Consider the following 16,394-nt stretch of genomic DNA (forward strand, 5'->3'; position numbering starts at 1 on the left):
TTCCTGGCTGTCCCCCAGGCATGGATTAAGCAAGCCAAAACTGCCCCCAGAAACAGAGTATTCTTCCATTCTCCTTCCACACTGAACTGAAAACTGTCACACAATAATGCAACTACATATGCATAGCGACATCTGAGTCAGGGATTAAAAACTTCTTTCAATTAACAATTTGATGAGCCTTTCTTTACCTAATCACTGAACAAGTACATAGTTCTACTCTGAAGCATGTTTAGAGGAGTATTTTTATAGATGGAATTTACATGCAGCACAATGAGGGAGAAAAATAATGACAAACTGATAATGCAGATGCATTTTCCAAAAATCAGTTTTATCTTTAATTGTTACATTCCAAAGGGGATATATGAAAGTTAGTCATCCAGCAACTGTACAACCTCTGAAGAGAGAGGAGTACAGTCACAGATAAAAAAATACACCTAACTCCCAAGATGACACGTGCTAGAGAAAGTATGTGCCTTACACCATCAATCCAGACAAATGCAGGAAGATTTTTATAATAAATATTTCATCATATACTAACTCCTGAGACTTTACCCATAAAAAGAAAGGGAAAGATTTTATAAGAGCTATCATAAACCTACAATATATTAAGCTGTTAAAGCAAAATAGAACAAAATCTCAACACTGTCTTGAATGTGCACTGCATTTGAATTCATCTACATCACAGTACTTGAAATATGCAGCTCCAGGAGTCAGTGTCCACTTATGTTTTGCCTTAAGTAGGCAGACATCACTTGCCATACAAGCATCTTGAAAGTATGAGTGCAAGAAACCAAATGAACACAGCCAGCAGGGTTTCATTCTCTGAGACCAAAACTACACTGCAAGACTTTGATTTCCAGTACCTAACATCAATCAGCAGAAAATCCAAGTATATTTACAAAAGGTCTTTACATAAAGTGATTAGTGAGTTGTAAGTTATTACTGTGTTCCCAGGTACTTTTTAACCACCTAAATAGCAGAGAGAAATATATAGTTAAAAACCACCATAAAGTCACAACTGTAAATAATGTACCACAGTGGCAACCCAAGGTATCTTACGGTTTGTTTTCTTTTCAGTTTTGTTAGTAAAAGCCATTTGAAAACATAAAGATTTAAGCTTTTGGTTAACTAATCTGTTTAAACTCCTTCCACTCCAGTACATCCCTTCAAAGTTCAAATACTTCTTTAATTCATTTTTTTAAATCAAGAACAAATCATTCAAGAAAGCTCTTCTGAATTGGCAGGATCAGGAAGACTTCTGTCAGCTCTTTCCACTAGTCCACATCCCTGGAGTTCCTTTCCAGAGCCCTTCTTAGCTCAGCACAACGTGCCGGTCAAAGACAGACTTGCGCTGCTCCTGCACCTGGAGCTTCCAGCGCTGCTGGGCATACTCCACCTTGTTCAGCACATTGGCGCGGCTCCGTGAACGGGCCAGCACGTCGTGCGCGTTGGCGAAGGGCTGGTGGTCCTGCAAGGGTAAAAAGCCACCGTTACTCCTCATGAGGTCCAGCTCCAAGCCTGCTGTGTTGTTACATTTTCACAGGAAGTGGGGGGGTGGTTTGGTTTTGTCTTCCTTTAAGGTAAATGAAATGTTCCAACAAGCTGGTCAGTAACAATGACCAAGTTTTTGAAACGTTGGAACTGTACTTCAATTTCTCATTGACAGGAACTTGCACAGATTTCCCAAACAGACCACACTTCATTGTACTGTCAATTACCTGCTGCCCAGATAAGCTGCAGGATCACAGCAGTCTTGCATCCATTTGCAGCCCAGAGCAGACCCAGGCACTCCCATGACTGTGGTGAATGCACTTCACAACTGAATTAGGCTCAGCTCCCTGACAGCTCCTGGCCATTTCCTGCCAGGCAGTTCAGGATGTTCACACACAGCTTCTATATCAAACCAACACACTCTGATGTTTACCAAACTAAGCCTATTGTGCTGAGCTGTCTGAAAGCATAGTGTCAATACAGCTGTTTAAGTGACAGAGCTCAGCAAGAACCGAGTGCTTGTTTAATGTTTACTCTCTCTGTTTTCTAACAGTACCTGCAAGACTTTATTTTCTGCTAGCAAATATAGCCAAGTTATAAACAGTAAGAGTTGGAAATTAACTTCTTATTTGGCTATTAAACTGTTTGGACAAAGTTATGCTGCTAAAGCTACATCAGAAAGTATCATATATACAATGCATAATGAAAAATAACATAATTATGTCCTATATTAAAAAAACTGTCTTTTGGTATCCCTACATTTCACATTCTTTTTTTTCCCAGAACACTTTTGAAGATATTTACATTAATGGATACTGTATTTGTGATACGACTGTGCAGAGCAGCTCAATGACAACTGTAAGCTGTACATAGATTATCATTAATGATACCTATTGAAATGATTACTGTAAGTCCCAAAGCCACAATGAGCATTAAAAAAATATTCCCATAGAGAACAACAGACAATCCCTATCAAAAGAGCTATCATCTCATCATAAAAAGTTATACAATTGGATATACCTAGAATCAGCATTTAACAGGAGACAGGTCATTTCATTCACAGGGGAAAAAAAATCATAATAGCAACACATGGTTTGCTACTGTAAAACACATGGTGAGAGAACACAGGACAGTCTAGATGGTACTGGCCTTTCTGACAAACAAGATTTTCAGCTCCAAGTCTAGATACTGTCAATTTCTATGTAGACAATACGGGGAAAAAGAATTTAAGAGGAAAGAGGACTAAGGAAGTGGCTTACATTCATCAGTTGCCACTGTCATCAATGGGCAACAAGAAAGAGTGAATACACTGCCTTGGAATTCAGCTACAAAATCCACGGACATGGTATTTTTGAAGTGTGACAAGAATTTCTCAAGAACTTGCAAGAGGGAAGGCAAGAATGGGGATAATTCATAAGGGACAATAAATTATGTTATGTTCACAGAACAGCTACAGCAAAACATAACATTGGTTAAGATGGATCCAGACCTTGAGGTAAATTTATTTGCAGTTAACCCGAACTCCACATGCAATCAAAAGACTAACTCACATTTGGAGGCATTAAGATAATTTATCTAAGCTATAAATTTGTCTGAGATATAGCATACAGCACAAGCTCACTTAATTCAAGCAGGAGCTGCCCAGTTTGCTATAAGAATGCACACAGAGGGGAAGAGTCATTCAAATACTTCCTTTCAAAAGAAAAAATAAAAAAACCAACAAACACTCAACTCAAAATCCTCCTAGAGGATGCTGGGAAAATCTCACATTGTCAATACAAAGACAGTTGAAACATGTCTGCATGTAGGGAAGTTCAGAAACAATGGGACAATCATGAGCCATCGTTACTTAAAAAGTGTTTCTGTTTGCTAAGGGGATAATCAAGTACTCAAAGTTCAGCATATTCCTAGATAATAGCTTTTATCAGCTACATATGCTTTATGTACCCTGATTTCACAACAAAAATATGTGATTGTTACCCAGTGCTAGAGACTGGAAAGGCCAGTAATGACAGGAAGCCATGTCACTGCTGGACGCTCCCAAAAAAAGCTCTTCTGACCTGTTGGAATATACTGTCACATTTTGAGTTCTGGCTGTAATACGAAGAAATTATTTCAGCATCCATTACTATTCTGCTTCATAATAGTAATTTCTTCTTGAAGTTTTAGCATCAAGAAACTCAAACTTGAACAAAAGAAGAGGTTTCTTTTTGTAGAGAGCAATCCAAGCAGTAAGCCATTCCCATAAATATGATCACTGGCAAGACTGGATCATTAAATCTTAAAAACCTATACTCCTGTATATTCTTACCTCCACTCCTACACTGTTTCTTCTCTGTGCCTAGAGCTGACATAACTGAAGAGGTTCTCACTGCTTTCCAGCCCAGTGAAAAATTAAAGAGTGGCTTCACAGAAGTCATCACACACCTTTCTTTTCCTCTCCCAGCAGGGAAAGCATTTACATGCCCAGCAAAAAAGCTGCTCACCCCAAATAATTATCAACCAACCATCCCAATCTTCATGCTAACCAAGTGCATAAAGACTCTGGTGAACTCACCCCTATGTCTTCATCACTTTGTATGAGCTGTGAATGTCCAAGGAGACGCCTCTTCAGGATGGGTTCCACCAGGGTAAGGTACACCATGTACAGAAGAAGTAGGCCCAAAATGGACAGGTATATGATGATTGTCACCTATATAATGCAAGCACAGTTTATGCCAAGATTGTGACATTTGCCCCCTAGTCTCACAAGAGGCAGCAAGGACCTAAAGATGAGTACAGGCAAAGTTTGATCTTTGGTATTGTCACCAGGTGATTTAAAACCCAGAAACAAAGGAAAATTAACAAACTACAACATGGTATTAAAAGAGTTTAGGGCAGCTTGAAACAGTGAGACCTTGAAAAGAATCTTAGGCTATGGCTCTTTAAACAATTCAGTGTTGTAACTCTCACTTCCACCAAGACAACTGTCCAGCCTGGCCATTAAACAAGTGACAAATCTGGGTCATCCCCCACTGATCTCCCATTGTCTAGCACAGACCTGAATTTAGTCACCAAGCAAAACAAAGCACCAAACTTCTAAAATCCCAAAATAAAGTACTCTGTGTTGTCAAAAACTAAAAGACATTCTGCAGTCTATTCACAGCAGTCCAGGCCTCAGTGGCTCCAATGAGAAGAATGTGAAGAGCACAAACAACATCGGTTAGAACAAACATGGATAAAGAAAATTTATAGTAAGAAAGTAAGGCAGCTGTGTAATGAGAGGCCCTCTGAAATAATAAGGAAAACAAAGCCCAAAGTTTGACAAAATGTCTTAGAACATGCAATTTTATCAAGGTGTAAAGTCTGATCTCAAAAGTGGAGATCTTCAGTAAAGAGTCTCAGGTTCACTTCTTCAGCTAAACTTTAATGCTATTGTTACTGCTCAAGACTGAATAACTACTACGAAAAAAGTTACCTTTTAGGCTGCCTTAGAACAGTTTTCCCTTAAAAATAGCATTTCTCTAAAAGACAATAGACATATTTACTAAACAGTTGAAGTCTTTGATATATCGCAACAGAATTACACTGCTTACCTTAATTGTGACTGAGCTTCTCTCCTCATATTTGCACTCACAACGTAAACAATAAGCTTCTACATCAGGTCCAGGGACAGGCATAGGCTCCACTACATGGAGACAATCACTGAGGAAACATAGAAACTGCCCAGTCAGTTTTGAGCTGGCTTTAGCTGAGCTGTTCCACTCTGCTGCAGGAGCTGAGAAGCTCAGCTTGCTTAAGTTCAGTTGTTCTAAACTGCAGGTACAAATAAATCACTCCGCCACAGTTATGTCACTTAAAGGAGAAATTCAGCTACTGACAAGCTGCTGAACAAATTTTAAGATCTTTCTAACTCAATACAATGTCTTCATTTTTCAGAGGTAGTATTAAAGCTGATAGCAGAACAAGTCCAAGGATATGAATCCAGCACAAATGCATCATTTGACACTGACATCATGGATAAAAGTAAATTTCAGCTACTAATTCCCCTTCTTTATTCACTCAGAAGAGCCTTATTCCATCCTTTCACTGTCTGAAGGGAGATTAGCCTCTCTTTGACATTACTGAATTTCTTTTTTCTTGTCATCACAAGGTACAGACATTGGGGGGAAAAAAGGGAAGTCAGATGGGTTGCTTCTCTAAGCAGCAAGACAGTGAATAAAAAGCATTCAGCTTTCAGCAAAAGCATTTGACTTAAAAGATTACCAAATATAAGTCAGTTCTCTGTGGAAAAGTGTGGTTGACAATATTATGCGCACTCTATAGCACAGCATCAAAATCCAGCTGCCATGAGACAACTGCTTCCAACAACTTACATAATGTTGATCTTTCTGCTGACTCAGGTTATTATTCAGAGGTCAGACCCTCAGGATCCCTGCAGAGCACTGACAGAACCAGAATCCTTTCTGGTTTCACCTTTCTCCTGGTTACCTCAGTGCTGGCACAGTCAGCAGCAGGTAGTGAAACACAAGGCCTGAAGTGACAGCAGCAGCCTGGGACTCAACACTTTACTGGGCTAAATTACAGTGCTGCAAACACTCAGCCAGGCACCAGCTCATCTCTTCTGTCTTCTTTGTTCTTCTTCTTTATAGCTGCAACTGCTGAGTGCCACCTCACAGCCTCTGGAGGGGAGTGGAGGGTTTATTTGTCTCATTTATGTGAAAGCAGAGCTACATTTTCTTCTGCGGAAGAACGCAGCATTCAAGCTACAAAAATCAAAAATACATGCCAGGTACAATCTGTGCAAATGCTGCTCCTAAGACTGAAAGCTTTTATCAATACACTGCCCAAGTACTGCAGAAATCTTGTATGTTGGTTGAGTACAGTAGTAAAGTCTCTTACTGAGAAGATAAGAAATATTAATATCAGTATTTTTTCTTCTCCAAGTTACTAGAAAGGGCAAAATCTATTGGAACCTCACAAAACTCCAGAAACAACAGTTCCTAAATGATGGGATGGTATTCAAGAGTAGAGCAAGCAAAGAAAATACTCCCAAGCCCCAGTTCCAGGTTTGTGTCCCCTTGCCTTTACACCATTCCAAGTCACTGGATTCAAAACACATCACTTTCTTCCCTTCTTCCAAGTCTAAACAAACAACTAAACATGCAAGCAAGCAGATCAAAACAGAAGACAGGGCAAAACCTACAGGGTTTAAGCCTTGTCCCTTGCTAGAGCTGATTTCTGGAGTACTTCTGAAAGAAAAGCTCCAGTAAGTTATGGAAATGCTCTGCTTTGTCCTGGCAGCACCACAGGAGATTCATAGGTAATCACTACAGAACAAGGCTTTAACCAGTAAGACTTATGATAATTTTGTATGTGCCACACACACTCACCAGTCTTTCTGTGAAACATTTTTGTTGTAAATGTGGCCTGAGTGGTCCTTGTAAGGAGGGCAGATGCATTTACACCGAACATCCTCAGAGTTCTGAAAGTGAAGCAAACAACATGCTTAGAACAAATTATCTTATTATGTAATTTATATTATCAGGGTACAGAAGGCATTCTTCACATAAGACTTGAAATATTTAACACAAATCACTTGCAAGTATCTCTGAACACTCTTACTCAGGACTTCCTACAAGTTTAAGAAGAACCCTTCAGAATTATTAAGTGAGTAGAGCAATTTGTCAAGTAACACTACTGTTTGAGATAAAAACACATTCTTGAGGGAAAAAAAGGAGTTTAAGCTCATTCCTTTTTCCAAGAAAAACCACACATGCAGAAATTGCTGATGTTGATTAATCAATTATTCAGCTTACGAGGACAGCTGCTTGTCAGATAAAGTGATGAGCTTAAAAGGAATGAAAGAATACTAAGCTTATTTTAGCAAATAATAAGAGACAAAAGATAAACATGGCTTATCTAAAGTTCAAGGCAATTTCTAGTGGCATTGCAAAAGAATGTGTGAACAAGTATTGGTAATGAACACTGAGCACAGGTCAACTGGAAAACCCTGACTGCACTAGCACAGAATCATAGAAAGCTTTGGGTTGGAAAGGATCATCCAGTTCCAACTCCATTGCCACAGGAAGGGACAGCTTCCACTAGACCAGGCTGCTCAAAGCCCTGTCCAAGCCAGCCTGGAACACTGCCAGGGTCAGGGCATCCACAGCTTGTCTGGGCAGCCTGTGCCAGTGCCTCATCACCCTCACAGAGAAGACTTTCTTCCTGATACCCAACCTAACCCTACCCTCTTTCAGTGTAAAACTTTGTCCTGACACTACATGCCCATGTAATCAGTTCTCCATCTCTCTTAGAGATTCCAGGTACTGGGACGATTTCAGGTACTGCAATTAGGTCACCTCTTCTCCAGACTAAACAATCCTAATTCCCTCAGCCTTTCCTCACAGGAGAGGTGCTCCAGCCCTGTTATCCCTTCCATGGCCTCCTCTGCACTGGCTCCAGCAGCTCCGTGTCCTTGCTGTGCTGGGAGCCAGAGCTGGGTGCGGCAGTGCAGGGGGGTCTCAGGAGAGCAGCATAGATCCCCTCCACGTACCACACCCTACCCCACAGCGCTTCTGCTCTGCCGCAGAGGAGTCAAACCCCTGATCACCATCAAAAAGGAGAAAATCCAGACGTGTTTGGAGAAAATTCAAACGCGGGTGCTCTGACTGTAGAAGACACAGTGTTCTCTGCCCGCGCCAGAGAACTGCGGTAGCAGTCCCACACATTAATGCAACAGGGAGCGCCAGGAGCGGAGCGCCCGCACTCAGCGCGCTGAGGCCGGGCAGCGACCGGAGCAGCGGCGGGCCCGGCGCTCAGCCCCACCCAGCCCGGGAACGGCAGCTCCATCTCCACTCGCAGTTTTGTGTGACGGTGTCCAGGAGCACCGCGGCAAAGCGACATCAACAGCTACGAGCTCACGGGGAGCGCAGGAACCGGGGCTGTCGCCGAGACCGCGCCGGCGGCCCTGCTCCTTCGCCGAGCGGGGCAGGGCAGCGCCCGCACGAAACCACCGGCTCCGGCCTTCCCCTACAGCCGCCCGGGGCAGCAGTGGGGCCGAGAAGGCGGAACCACCCGCGGGAACCGAGCGCCCGGCGGGGGCGGCGGACGGAGGGAGGGCCCGGTACCGGGAGCGCCACCGTGACCCGTCCCCCCCGCCCCGCTCACCTTGGCCTCAGCGCCCAGCCCCGCTAGTGCGGCCAGCAGCAGCAGCAGCGAGCAGAGGCGCGCCCCGCGGGCCGCCATGTCGGGCCCCGCCGCTCTGTGGCCGCTTTACCGCCGCTTGTCGCCGCCGCGCCGCCACCGGGCACCTGCGGCCATCACTTCCGCCTGCCGCCGCCCTCACGTGAGGCGCCGTCCGGTCGTGGCGGCGTCCCCGCGGGAACGGCGGCGGCGCACCATGGTTCCGGGCGCGGGCCGGCCGGCACAAAAATGTTCCTGGAATCGTGGAATCGTCAGGGATGGAAGAGACTTCCAGGGTCATCGATTCCAACCACCAATCCAGCCCTGTTAACCACTAAACCATATCACCCAGCGCCAGGTCCAGAAAGCTCTTGAACATCTCTAGGGATTGTGACTCCACCACCTCCCTGGGCAACATATTCCAATGCCTGACCACGCTGACAGTGAAAGAATTTGTTCTAGTCTGTAACCTGAATATCCCCTGACTCAGCTTAAGGCCATTTCTTTGAGTCCTCTCACTGCAGGCACGGCAGAAGAGACCAGCCCCCATCTCACTGCAGCCTCCTTTCAGATGTAGAGAGTGATGAGGTCTCCCCTGAGCCTCCTCTTCTCCAGGCTAAACAAACCCAGCTCCCTCAGCCGCTCCTCGTGAGACACATTTCCGAAGCCTTTCAGGAGCCTTGTTACCCTTCTCTGGACACACTTTAGTATCAACATGTCCTTTTTTAAAGAGAGGTGGGGCTGACTAGCCTGTGGCTCCTCAATCTTGGCCCTATTAGAATCAGTTTATTCCAAGAAATTATTATTAGTACCGCTTTAAATGCGGTGTGTGAGCAGCATATAATTCAGTTTTTACACATCTGGACACACAGTTTTATAAATCTTCATGCTTGACAGACAGCTGTTTCTCTGAGAAGACATCACTAAAATCCAGCAATGTTCTTCATTTGTCATGTGATTAATTATTTCCACCCAAGAGCTGTGATCACCTTCTTGCAGAGGGCAGCCAGCCTTGGTGAGAAGCAGCATTTCCAGCTGTGGCCCCCAAGAGCTGGCAGATGAAGCCATCTACAAGTCTCCCTCCTTGTGTAGGGACCCCAAACCCAGCTGGTACTGCCAGGGCTGGACCCAGCCTGTCCCTGGCACTGTTGAATAAAGGCTGAGCCCAGCCTGGGAAACAGCTCAGGCCCATCTCAGCTCCTCTGACAGCTCCACAGAGGAACAGCAGGCCGTGTGACTCAGCCTGTTTATTCCTTCTCCTCCTTCCCATACCTTCTATCTTTCTTGCAGCCATTCCTGTAGCAGAAGGGAGCCTATAGGATGAGTGGAGAGGGACTCTTTGCAGGAGCAGTGACAGGACAAGGGGAATGGCTTCAGACTGAGAGTAGGTTTAGATGAGATATTAGGAAGAAATTCTTTACTGTGAAGGTGTTGAGAGACTGGCACAGGTTGTTCGGAGCAGCTGTGGATGCCTCATCCCGGGCAGTGTTCAAGGCCAGGTTGGATGGAGCTCTGAGCAGCCTGGTCTGGTGGAAGTTATCCCTTCCCATGGCAGTGGGGTTGGAACTAGGAGGATCATAAAGGTCCCTTCCAACCAAAACCATTCTACAATTCCATGGTTCTCTGTCTAAACTCCCCAGTAGCAAAACTGCTTGTGGCCCAAAGCTACTCTGTTTGCTCTCTCCTTCCCCAGCCCCCACTTGGTGGCTGTAATTTCATAATCCTTAAATTCAGTAAAATTTTCAACACTGCTCTTCACTGCCTCCTAATACAATAGGTTGTGTAATACCAGCAGTGCATCAGACAGCTCAGGAAAGGAACTGGAGTTACTATGGAAACACAAAACACCTTTCTTTAAAATTCAGGGGAAATTACCAGCAGACTTTAATGAGCGTAAATTGTTTGTTAGCCAAACAATTTGTCTATTGAATGGCTGTACCTGCAACGGAAGTGTTTTGAAGCACAAAGGTGGCTGTGTGTCTTCCCCACCACCCACAGCCATAGTCTACAATGGGCAGATTGGCTGCTGAGTTGAAAAACATGCTGAATCTTTAGAAAAACACAGATCACATTTTGAGCTGAAGTAAACAATATGCAGTTTCAGAGGCATCACTGCCTTTGGAAGAGTTTGGTGTAGAAAAGAGAGCCTGATAAACTAACTTTTTTTTTACCCATTCAGAGAGTTCGGATACACAGGTAATAAATGTGCTTTTATTTAGGTGTCTGGAATAGCCTTTGGGACCTTCAAGCCCAGTCTTGGAGCTTCCTCAAAGCCAGGAACACCCAAAAAATGAAAGAGGATCTTGTGAGCCACAGGCTCTTGGTGCTGCAGGAGCTAAAGGTTACTTCTTCCAGAAGATGAGTCCATTCTCTCTGCCTCTGAGGCTCTGGGGAGGAGGCAGCCCTGGTCCCCCCAGCCATGGAGGTGCATCCTCCTGAGCTACTGGGACACAGCCTGAGCCAGGCTTTTGGGAACAAGAACCGAGGCTATGCAACAAAGGAACAGCACAGGCTGTGCATCTCTAGGCAGGGCAGCTGCTCCAGGGCCACATCTTTCCTGCTTAGTCATCTTACAAAAACAGCTTATCAAGAGCTCTGTATTTCCAGGCACTGTATGTGCAGAGTGAGCTCCTGCATTCCTTTCCCTGTTGCACTCTTTCCAAAGCCACACGGTCCCTGTAGCCAACAGGGTGCTAAGCTATGCGTCTGCTCCTCCTTACCGTGCTGCATTGATTCACATGTGAATATGAGTATTTTCAAACTGTTCTCTACAAAGTTCCTTGATGCTCTGTGGTAATTACACTGAACTCTGCTGTGCTGCGTCAAACAAATGGCACCTTGAGTCTAGGACACATCCTGCGCCATTTGGATTTTTTAGAGGAAGCCAACCAGTCAGGGCCACAGGTCCCTGATAACGAGTGCTGGCCTGCCGTCATATATATAGTAAAAGCAAACACAATACAACAACGGCCCTTTTCCCTGTGAAAAAAAGCTCACCACTCACGGTTCTTGATGTCAATTTGCAGGATGCGCTTCAGACTGTCAGGGCAACAGAAGTTCGAGGTGGTGGCAGGTTGGGTCTGAGACACATCCTGTGCCATACGAATTCTTTGGAGGCAGCTGACCAAGCAGGGCCACAGGCCCCTAACCAGGAGTGCTGGAACTTTTCCCTGTGAAACACAGCTTGCCACCCCAGGTTCCTGATGTCAATTTGCAGGGTGCGCTTGGGACCGTCAGGGCAGCACAAGTTCGAGATGGTGGCAGGTTGGGTCTGGGACACATCCTTCGCCATTTAGAATTTCAGGAGGTGGCCACCCACTCAGGGCCACAGGTCCCTGAACACAAACACCGTCTCTTTTCCCTGTGTAAGAAAACTCACCACCCCAGGTTCCTGACGTCAGTTTGCAGGGTGTGCCTCAGACTGTCACGGCAGCACAAGTTCCAGGTGGTGGCAGTTCGGGTCTGGGACACATCCTTCGCAGTTCTAATTTTTTGGAGGCAGCCGCCCACTCAGGGCCACTGGTCCCTGAACACAAACGCCGACCATTTTACCTGTGAAACAAAACTCACCAACCCAGGTTTCTGGTGTCAGTTTGCAGGGTGTGCTTGGACTGTCAGGGCAGCAAAAGTTTTGAGTGGTGGCAGGTTGGGTCTGGGACACATCCTTCGCCATTTAGAATTTATGGAGGCAACCACCCACTCAGGGCCACAGGCCCCTGAACACACACACCAGACCTTCTCCCTGTGATACAAAACTCGCCACCCCAGGTTCCTGATGCCAGTTTGCAGGATGAGTTTGGGACTGTAAGAACAGCACAAGTTTGAGGTGGTTGCAGGTTGGGTTTGGGACACATCCTTTGCCATTTAGAATTTCAGGAAGCGGCCTCCAACTCAGGGCCACAGGCCCTTGAACAAAAAAAGCACCAGCCGTTTTCCCTGTGAAACAAAACTTGCCACCCCAGGTTTATGAAGCCAGTATGCAGGATGCTCTTGGGACTTTCAGGGCAGCACAAGTTTGATATGTGTCGCCATTGAGCAGGACGGGAACAGAAGGCCTCCAAGTTAGAAGGCAAGAAATGAAACTGATTTATTTCAAATGCACCGCTCTATATATAGACAACATCGTGCAGACTAATTTCATTGGTCTTAAAGTAAAACCATCTCACACCATTGGAGTGCAGCGAATGACGCACGGCGGCAGAACATATCTATAAACAATGTGAACAACAAGAGAGATTAGAGAATTATTTACATTCTTTCCCAACTGTTTCAGGCTCTCACCTGGTTAGAAAAACCTCTCTCTTTCTCTCTGGCTGAACTGAGAATATCCATATTTCCTCCGTTTCATTTACAAAAAAAGAAAAAAAAAAAGAAAAAGGTGGTGTTTGTGCCCTCCTGCAGGACCCTTGCAGGAAAGAGAACAAACACAGCTCGAGAGCCTTATCAACTCCAATCAATCAAAACCTCAATTTGGATATTGACTTAGAACTTTTGAAGAGATTCCAAACTCTTATTATAAATTTCAAGAAATCAGTTACCAACTCTAGGATAGTAACAACTCATTGTCAGTCTGCCAAAGGACTGGCAGTCCAACTTGTCAAAACCCATTTCCAAGTGTGAGCAGATGCCCACATGACAGAAAAGAAGGTAATAACAAACACGTGCACATACCCAAATCAGCCAAATTCGGAATTTGGCAAGATGAGTAATATCTGTTTGCCACAGCTGCAAAGCCTTTAGGCCTCTGGGATTTATCCCAGCCAGTAAGGTGCAGCATGTCAAGCCTTGGTTGGCATTCATCAAATTGCTTTTGCAAGGTGTGTGCACTTGATAGAAGAATCATGCAAGGCTTTGGCCCATGCAGTCATGTTTTCAATGAACAACTTGCATGACAAATTTGAAATCAGGTCCAAATTGCATCCTCAAAGCTTTCAAAGCAATTGAGTGAAATTGACTCAATTCAGAAATTGACCAACTTCAAAAACACTTGAGAGATCTCTGAAATGCCATGGCCACAGCCCTTAATTCAATCACTTGGGCCGAGGCTGTCGTGGCTTTCCAATACTTTGAGCTGCCAGTAAAACACAGCTCTTTCCGCCTTTTTTTTTTTTTTTTTCCCAAAAAAAAAAAAAAAAAAAAAAAAAAAAAAAAAAAAAAAAACAGCAGCACCTGCGGGCTCTAGGACCCTGTGGTGCTCGGTGAGGCGGAGGGCCCGGCCCAGGGGGCCAGACCAAGAGTCCCAAACCTGGCCGGGGGGACGGGAAGCCCAGGCTCTCTGCCGAGCCAAGATCCACTCGGCTCGATCCCTCCTCCCAGCCTCTCACCGGTATCTTTTGCGGCCCCTGAATCTGGGGTCCCTGGGACACTCCATGGCCACCCGCAGATGGGCGACCCATTCCAACTTTATATTTCGGTCCACGCCTCCACCAGGCTGCGAGAATCCCGGCAATTCCTCCGGCTTTTCGCCCTCCCCCAACCCCACCTGGCCATGGATCAAGCCACAGCTTCTCGGGACGCCGCTCCTCCCGCTCTGCGAACAGGAGCAGGACGCGCGGAGCGCGGGCTGGGGAGGTTTCCCCAGGAATATAAAATTCCACCCTGGTTTGGGGGATTTTGGCACCACTCATGCCTGCCCAGTACAAGGGGCTGCTCTTCGCTCCCAGTGTGTTTGCCCTGCCGCGGGATGCAGTGGACTGAATCGCGGCCCCACCCTCATCTCCAGCCACGATAGCAGCAGCAGTGGCGCTGCTGCAGACCAAGCCGGAGTTCGCTCCCGCTGCCTCTGCCTCAGTGGGACAGAACTCGGGGCAGTCTGGGGGAAGTGGAGGCAGTGGTGGGCTAGATGCAGGTTCTGAAACAAACAGGCTGGATGTGTTGTCCAGCACAGGGCTGCCTGCCGCTGCCGGCGGCGGATCACAGAGCGAGGTCGCTGCTGATGAGTCGGCTTCAGGTGGCGCGGCGGCGGGAGCCGCTCCGCCCTGCGGGCGCTCCCCGCCCGCGCCAAGCGGCACGGGGGGTGCAGTTTCCCCCGTGCCGTGGCACGCCGCCAGCCCAAGCGGAGCGGGGCGCGCGGCTTCGGCGGCGTCTCTCGGCGCTGGCGGTCCCGGGGTCAGCGGCGGCAGTCGGCTCGCTGGCGGTCCCGGGGTGGGGGGCCGCGGCAGTGGCGACGGCGTCTCTCTCAGGAGTGGTGCTGGTGATCGCGGCGACGCGGCGGCTTCTCTCGGCCTCGGCGGCGGAGGCGGGCTCGCTCCGAGCGGAACGGAGGGGTGGAGCGAAAGGCAAGGCTGCTGCTGCCGCTGGAACGGTGGGCGGAGCGGCGGGCGGGGCGAAGAACCCCGCTGCCGGCAGGGGTGGCGCCATGGCAGGCGGGGCGTGGAAGGTAGCCACCACCCCTGGCGCGGGAGCCAGTCCCACAGACGGCAGGGCGGAGAACAACATGGAGGTCCGGCCGAAGATGTGTTGCTGCACTGCTGGCGCTGGCTTCGCAAAGGATATCAAATCAGCCGGTCCGCACGGCGTGCAGAAGGGCGGACCGGGAGGCAGTTGCGCCTGTCCCGCCGGCAAAGCCGGGGTGGAGGCGTGCCAGGGGATGGATCAGAGGCTCCATTGCCGGTCCCAGCAGTACAAGAGGGTGGGACCCATACATCCGCGCAGGCTCCATCAGCGAAGGAGTCGGGGAGGTTCCAGCTCCCACTGCGCCACGGACTGCGGGCGGCGCCGGCTCCCCTGCGAATGTTGTCCGGAAAGAGCGGGGCTGCGGAGCCGCGGGCGGTGGCGGCGGCCGCCGGTCCGGGGCCGCCCCGTGCAGTCCTTGCAACGTCGGTCGTGGCGCGGGCTGCGACGCGGTCAGTGTCCGGAATCCCGAAATGTCCCGGTCGGAACTGCTGCTTCTCGAGGACTCGCCTCGCAGGGCTATGTAGATGACCCCCCCAGGCTGTGAGCAGTTCGGGCGCTATTGCGTCCTCCTTGTCCAACTGCTTCATGAGGCAGCGTCCCAAATCGTGCCAAACTCTACGATCAAAGGCGCGTCCAGGGTCCGCAGAAAATCCATGGTCCCGAGCCCAACTCAGGAGGAGAACGAGCTCGGCTTCAGATACCGGAACGCCCAGGTGCGGGAGAACGCTTTGCCAAGTATTCAAGACCACCCTTTCAGCCGTAGATGGCTAGTTCCCCATTGTTAGGAAACCCTAGCAGACGTCCACTTCAAGAGACATACAGTCCACTACTTCAGGGAAAACCCGTCCCGCTCAGTTCTCGGCTTCTAAAAGCCGACCCGCGATCCAAACAGGATCAAGCCTTCTCCAGAAAGCACACGGTTTCAGCGTTACCTCTCTAAGAGGGCAAAGGCGTCCGGCCAGAGCCTCCAGGCCACTGGCGTGGAGCCGCGGCCACAGAACCCCCGCCCTCCCCCGGCAAGACGCTGGGGCTCGGGTCTTCAGCCTAGGCTGCAATTCCAAGAGGGGTCACCAGATGTCGCTGTTGAGCAGGGCGGGAACAGAAGGCCTCCAAGTTAGAAGGCAAGAAATGAAACTGATTTATTTCAAATGCACCGCTCTATATATAGACAACATCGTGCAGACTAATTTCATTGGTCTTAAAGTAAAACCATCTCACACCATTGGTGTGCAGTAAATGATGCATGGTGGCAGAACATATCAATAAACAATGTGAACAACAAGATAGATTAGAGAATTATTTACATTCTTTCCCAACTGTTTCCCAGGCTCTCGCCTGGTTAG

The 16,394-nt window shown here is 47.6% G+C and overlaps 1 protein-coding gene across 1 annotated transcript; it reads right to left on the reverse strand.

The window, feature by feature from the left end:
• Window positions 1-309: 309 nt before the first annotated feature.
• TMEM9B (TMEM9 domain family member B) lies at window positions 310-8,825 on the reverse strand. The gene is made up of 5 exons (XM_053944712.1): window positions 8,641-8,825; window positions 6,864-6,955; window positions 5,067-5,175; window positions 4,049-4,183; window positions 310-1,468 (listed from the first exon to the last, which is right to left on the reverse strand). Exons 1-5 carry the CDS (start codon window positions 8,716-8,718, stop codon window positions 1,313-1,315), a joined length of 570 nt encoding a protein of 189 aa, XP_053800687.1. The 5' UTR covers window positions 8,719-8,825; the 3' UTR covers window positions 310-1,312.
• Window positions 8,826-16,394: the final 7,569 nt, after the last annotated feature.

Source organism: Vidua chalybeata, chromosome 6 (assembly GCF_026979565.1).
Source record: "Vidua chalybeata isolate OUT-0048 chromosome 6, bVidCha1 merged haplotype, whole genome shotgun sequence".
Lineage (NCBI taxonomy): Eukaryota > Metazoa > Chordata > Aves > Passeriformes > Viduidae > Vidua > Vidua chalybeata.

What these genes read in the sequence shown, in the direction of transcription:
- TMEM9B (XM_053944712.1), bottom strand. Translation starts at nt 8,718, where the DNA reads ATGGCGGCCCGCGGGGCGCGCCTCTGCTCGCTGCTGCTGCTGCTGGCC. An exon ending in GAAGCTCAGTCACAATTAAG is followed by an intron (nt 4,184 to 5,066) that starts GTAAGCAGTGTA and finishes TGCATTATATAG; the next exon opens with GTGACAATCATCATATACCT. An exon ending in AAAGTGATGAAGACATAGGG is followed by an intron (nt 1,469 to 4,048) that starts GTGAGTTCACCA and finishes TTACCCTTGCAG; the next exon opens with GACCACCAGCCCTTCGCCAA.